At 30.5% G+C, this 6,788-nt stretch overlaps 1 protein-coding gene across 1 annotated transcript; it reads left to right on the plus strand.

The window, feature by feature from the left end:
* Positions 1–90: 90 nt before the first annotated feature.
* LOC144979003 (uncharacterized) lies at positions 91–998 on the plus strand. The gene is made up of 3 exons (XM_078925621.1): positions 91–279; positions 383–715; positions 768–998. The coding sequence occupies exons 1-3, from the start codon at positions 91–93 to the stop codon at positions 996–998; spliced, it is 753 nt and encodes a 250-aa protein (XP_078781747.1).
* Positions 999–6,788: the final 5,790 nt, after the last annotated feature.

A 6,788-nucleotide genomic window follows, 5' to 3' on the forward strand; every position in this document is an offset into this window, starting at 1 on the left:
AAGATTCTGTTGTTGTGAATGAGTTGAAAAAACACTTTGTATGTTGATGATTGGCTCTCTGGTGCAGATACTGAGGAGGAAATAGAGCAAATGGTCACCAGTGCAAGTGATATAATGAATCAAGGATGTTTTCCCCTTGCTAAATGGGGCTCTAATTCGTCTTCTGAATCTCAAAGTACCTACAAAGAATTTGACTTTGATGCTGATTCTGCTGGATTCCAATCATTGAAAATACTAGGAATGCATTGGTCTACTTTGAAACAGTCCCTAAACTTGAAAGTCTGCAGTACACTAAGCGCCTTGTCCTGAGCTTTATAGCGAGGATCTATGATCCGATGGGTTTCCTAAACCCCTTTACCATAATGATCAATTCCTATTTCAGGATTTGTGGAGATTAGGCTTAGCCTGGGATGACCCTTTGCTCCGGGCTTTACAAAACAAAATGAGTCAGTGGGCTCATGAATTTAAAGAAATAGGTCAATGGAAGATTCCAAGATGTCTTGCAGTGACATCATGGAAGAATTGTAACAGTATTGAACTACTTGTTTTTTCAGATGCCTCTGAACAAGCATTCGGGTGTTGTGTGTATTTCAAAGTGTGTGAAGAAGATGGATGTGAGAAATTATCTAGGGTTAGGGTGGCCCCCTTGAAGAAAATCACAATTCCAAGAATGGAATTATTAGGTGCAGTGTTAGGAGCCAGACTGCTTTCTTTTGTAAGGTCTGCATTGGTGTTGCCTTCAGACACACCTTATTCGTGTTACACAGATTCCACCAATGTGGTCTGATCCTGAGAAGTGGAAGCAATTTGTCAGAAATAGAGTAACTGAAATACAAACTCTGACAAGTCCGTCCAGTTGGAGTCACTGTCCAGGGGTTAGAAACCCTGCGGACATGCTTACCCGTGGCATATCTGCCCACGAGTTGATGGATTCAGACAAATGGCTCCAAGGTCCTGGATACATTGAATTCAATGATTCATGTCAAATTCATGAATAGATGAACCCAGTAATCTATGAGATGGTTCGAACCAACCCAGTCAATGTAGCTATCAGAGGTGCCACCTCTGTTGTTGATTTTGAACGATTTTTATATTTGTACATTTGCATATATATATATATATATATATATATATATATATATATATATATATATATATATATACATACATATATATATATATATATATATATATATATATATATATATATGTATATATATATATATATATATATATATATATATATATATATATATATATATATATATACATTGTCGCCATAGATTCTCAACTTTGTGTTTAGACATTTTTATGCACGCCACGTCTGTAAACGAATTTCCATTTTTTATGGATGAATAAAGTATATATAATTATTATTATTATTATTTATTATTATTATTATTATTATTATTATTATTATTATTATTATTATTATTATTATTATTATTATTATTATTATTTTATTATTATTATTATTATTATTATTATTATTATTATTATTGTTATCATTACTATTATCATTATTATTATTATTATTATTATTATTATTATTATTATTATTATTATTATTATTATTATCATCATCATCATCATTCATTATTATTATTATTATTATTATTATTATTATTATTATTATTATTATTATTTATTATTATTATTATTATTATTATTATTATTATTATTATTATTATCATTATAGTAATACTTGTTCAAGAAGCAAATTTCAGTGATGAAAATCATTGTTTGAAAGAGGGTAAAGCTGTGAACAAACGTTCACTTCTTTACAAATTGTCTCCTTTCATCGATCAAAATGGTTTGTTAAGAGTTGGCGGGAGATTACAAATGTCTCATGTATTTTCATATGATGAAAAACATTATATTGTTTTGCCAAAATGCCACTTAGCTATGTTATTGGTTAGATTCCAACATTTGATGAAACATGCAGGTGTATCTGTTTTGCTATCATCTTTAAGAAGTAATTATTGGATAATTGGTTTGAGATTTCTTTGTAAGAAAGTTTGCCACCAATGTGTTGATTGTCAAAGACAAGATTCTAGGGCATGTAATGTAAAATTTGCTCCTTTACCTTCTGATGGAATTGATCGTTTGCCCCCATTGTTCATTGTGGGCGTGGACCATGCTGGCCTTCTGTATTGCTCAGACACGGGTGAAAAGAAGCACTACATTCTACTGATCACATGCGCGTTGTGCCTTATGAAAAGGATATGGGAGTTACTTTTGATTCACTTTTGAATTTTGATGTACATATTGATAATTGTGTAAGCCATGCAAACAGAATGATGGGAATAAAATATAGAAACTTTATAAGTCTTCATAAAACCACATTTTTATATTTGTATAAATCGCTCGTTCGACCAATTCTAGAATACGGAAATTACATCTGGAGCCCATTTTCTAAAAGACAATCTATTTGTATTGAAAGTGTACAGAGGAGAGCTACCAAAAAGATTTATATAATACAGTATTCATCTTATAAGGAAAGGTTAGAATTTCTTGACTTACCCAGTTTGAAATATAGAAGAATTCGTGGGGATTTAATTAAGGTTTATAGATTGGTACATGGTCTGGATAGGATAAACTTTTCTGATTTTTTTCATATTCTAATGTTACTTTTACTAGAGGGGACAAGTTTAAGTTTTTTGTCTCTAGATGCAAAACAAACATAAGACAAAACTGGTTCGGTATTCGTATTCTCCAGAAATGGAACAGTTTGAAATTTAAAACAAAGAATGCAAAATCTGTGGATTATTTCAAGGTGTTAGTAGACATGGAATTATATGATGGGAGATGCATATATGACGAATAATACTTGTTTGCACTGCTGTTGACATGGTTTTCAATCTTGTATGTATATATTATGCATTATTATATTATTATGATTATCTTCTATATGCGTGTGTATGTGTGTGTGAGTGTGTGTGTGTGTGTGTGTGTGTGCGTGTGTGTGTGCTTTGCATGTCACGGTTAAAGATATATGTTAGTACACCACATATACATGAGTACATTTAAGTTGAAATACTATCTTTACCACGTGTGTCATTATTTTAATCTTTAATCAATAGATTTATGGCATTAATTTTAATGGCATTCAAGCAATTTTATCCTATTTTGCCCTATACCGTATGTTATGTTATGTTATCAGAGCTTTACATTTAGAACTGGTGCCTTCTCTATCATTAAATGACTTCATATTGGCGTTTAGACGGTTCTGCGCTCGAAGAGGAGTGCCATCCGTCATTTACTCAGATAATGCCAAAACGTTTAAGACTGCAAGCGGCCTTCTGCAACACCATTTAGGTTATGCTGCGCCAGTCTGGAAATTCAGCATTCTATTGGCACCCTGGCATGGAGGTTGGTGGGAACGACTCGTTAGGTCAACTAAGTCTGCTCTTAGAAAATCTGAAAATGAAACCACATTGTATGAAGTTGAAGCTTGTATTAATGCTAGACCTTTGACTTATGTTGATGAAGACGTGGAACCTCTGACTCCTTTTCACCTCTTGCTTGGGCGAAACTCACCCTTTGATACTTCTCATATCAAAACTCGAACCCCTCAGAATGCTAATGAGTTTAAACACAGTCTGTGTTGTTTCACGGTCAAATCGGGTAGAGCTATCAGACCCCCCAAGACCTTTGATTTATAATCATTTAATGTTAGAAAATGTGTTGGTTTTTTGGGGGTTTTTTTTGTTGTTTTTTTTTTTTTTGTTTTTTTTTTGGTTTGTTTTTTTTTTTTTTTTTGGTGTTTTCTTTGGATTGTCTCCCTTGAACTTGGTATTTTGCCCCGGAAGTAAAGTCGGCAGATGAGGATGAGGATGCTATTTTTGATTGTTGGATAGATTGGATGGATTAACGATTGGAATTTTATTCGTCTTGTTTTGTTACTTTTATTTTGGTCAAACAATAAAATCATTTCGATAGAATACAACACAACTCCGTATTGACTATATATAATTTTCTACATTATATTAGTAACTCTTTAAGTTTTATGTATTTATTCACAGTAGGGGGAGCGGCGATGATTGGTATAGCTGTTTGTTCTCAAGAGCAGATACAGCAAGATAGTAAGTATTTGGTGATATCATCCGATACACCACGAAGCATAAACTGTCCTTCACACTGCACAGACCAAGCAGTAGGGCTTGAAAACCAAAACGGTGGTTGTTTGACGGCGACAGCCTCTGCATGTGCCATGATATAGTCAAATCAAAATAGAACTTACTTTTAATCGCCCCCCCCCCCCCCCCGCCCCAAATTTAGTGGACGAAAAATTAAAAAAAAACAAGTGTTGCATTATATTTTGACATTTAAGCAATTCGTCAAGGAAAAAAAATATCCACCGACCGCTCGTAGCCTTTCCGGTTCGTTGGGCGTGCAAAAATTCAAATGTTTTTTTAAACACGCAACGCTAAATGGACCAGTTTTGTGCTCATGCGTTAGCTCGTACAATATCATCAAATGTTTTAAAATCACGCTATATTCATACCTTTCCTCACGAATAGAATGGAAAACAATAAATATAAATAGCTACGTCAATAAGACCAAGCAAAGAGAAATAGAATTAAATCTTTCAAAAAATTGTAAACCAAGAGACATTCACGGGAACATTCTATTTTAATTCTATTGACGGGAATAAGTGAATCGTAATATCAGTTTGATCACGTCACCAATAATCTGAATTGTCTTTCCACGAAAAATGATTATCGAGGAACTTGTACTGAGGAATGGATACAATCTCGACGCAATGATCTTGTAATTTGTAATATATAAGATTATTAAACCTCTAGAATGGAGAAAACCCGATTTTTATATTGCAAAATACAATTATGAATCATCCCTGTATAACGTTTTGTAAAAAGACTTGGGGTTCGAGCGACGTTTTCTCATCTGCAGGTCTGATAACACAAATTGTTATGGGCTCATTGTTGTAAAGGAAATACTCTCAAACCAACATAAAATATTATTCATGACAACAATATTACATCAAGTCCGTAATAGGCTTCAACAGTCTTGACGTCACTTCCCTCGTAATGACGCATAGTAACTTAGCAACTGGTTCTAAACGATCGGAACAATGGCGGCTGCCCTTATGATATACTTCTCCGACGAGCATAAATGTTTATCCAGAGGAGAAAAGCATTATAGATCTGATCATATTTGGAATTTCATACATTCTGATCACATGACATCTCAAAAAGTTCTAGCCAGCATGAAGAATAAAAAGTACCGATTTTATTTGTTTAGAACCAATCTGCTCGTTGCTGGGCGGACGTGATATCAGACTATTGAATCCAATTGTATTCGGTTATCAGACCTACAGATACTTCAGAGTGCATTGAGCATTTCGAAACAATGGACATTTAGATAATCACGCCTCTCGGACAGTCGTCATAATGTCAACAATGGCAGTGATTGGTAAACATAGATAACTACACAGGTTTTTCTATCGATGGTATGTATTTGATTTTTTAAAATGGTTCTTGTCCAAAGGTCAGCGTTTGGCACTTTGTCAAACCCATTTCAACTTGAAGACTTGTCGAAGACAGCGATTGACAAATGTTTGTATATTGGCTTATGTGGTCAAGGCTGTTCGCCAAGTCTCTGACCTATTGAGCAGGTCTGCTTTAAAAATTAATATAACAGCTTAATGAAAGAACAATGTACGGAATATGGAACGATTTGGGCTCAAAATACTTCTTCAGCCCAAAACAATAACAACTATATATAATGTTAACATAAAAACAACAACAACAAAAAACAGTTTGAGGGCAAAGAAATATTCGGCACGTCCTTTATGTATAAAGGTATTTTTCTGTCCACGAAGATGATAATAATAATGATAATAACAATAATAATAATGATAATAATAATAATATTATTATTATTATTATTATATTATTATTATTATTATTATTATATTTTATATTATTATATTATTATTTTATTATTATTATTATTATTATTATTATTATTATTATTATTATATTATTAATATTACATTTGTAGTAGTAGTAGTTAGTAATATAATAATAATAATAATAAATAATAATAATAATAATAATAATAATAATAAAATATAAAAAAATAATAATAATAATTAATAATAATAATAAAAAATAATAATAATAATAATAATATATAATAATAATATTATAATATAATATATAATAATAATAATAATAATAATAATAAATATATAAATAATAATAATATATATAATAATAATAGTTAGTAGTAGTAGTATAATAATAATAATAATAATAATAATAATAATAATAATTAATAATAATAATAATAACAATAATATTAATAATAATAATGATAATATAATAATAATAATAATAATAATAATAAATAATAATAATAATAATAATAATAATAATATATAGTAGTATAATATATAATAATAATAATAATAAATAATAATAATAATAATAATAATAATATATAATAATAATATAATAATAATAATAATAATAATACTGCAAGTGCATAAAACTAATACAAATAACATTATGCATTCATACTTATCTCAACGAATATATGATAAAACAAATGCCGGTTTCCGACTATCAAATAATTTCTGTAAAAATCGGTTTTGATTGTATATCTGCAAGAAACTGTTATTCGTCATTCTCATTTGTTTTGTTTTTCTTTCTTTCTTTCCCTTTTTTAAATTCAACGACACGCATCGTGCAAGTTATAAATAATATCCAAATAACATATTTTGTTGTTTTTGTTTGTTTTTGTTTGTTTTTGTTCTCTCT

The sequence above is a fragment of the Berghia stephanieae genome, chromosome 8 (genome assembly GCF_034508935.2).
Source record: "Berghia stephanieae isolate SIO BIC M18660-M18661 chromosome 8, UCSD_Bste_1.3, whole genome shotgun sequence".
In the NCBI taxonomy this organism is placed as follows: domain Eukaryota; kingdom Metazoa; phylum Mollusca; class Gastropoda; order Nudibranchia; family Aeolidiidae; genus Berghia; species Berghia stephanieae.

Coding starts and splice junctions, on each gene's coding strand:
- LOC144979003 (XM_078925621.1), top strand. CDS start 91: ATGGTCACCAGTGCAAGTGATATAATGAATCAAGGATGTTTTCCCCTT. Junction 280..382: donor AACAGTCCCTAAACTTGAAA/GTCTGCAGTACA, acceptor TTCCTATTTCAG/GATTTGTGGAGATTAGGCTT. Junction 716..767: donor GAGCCAGACTGCTTTCTTTT/GTAAGGTCTGCA, acceptor CGTGTTACACAG/ATTCCACCAATGTGGTCTGA.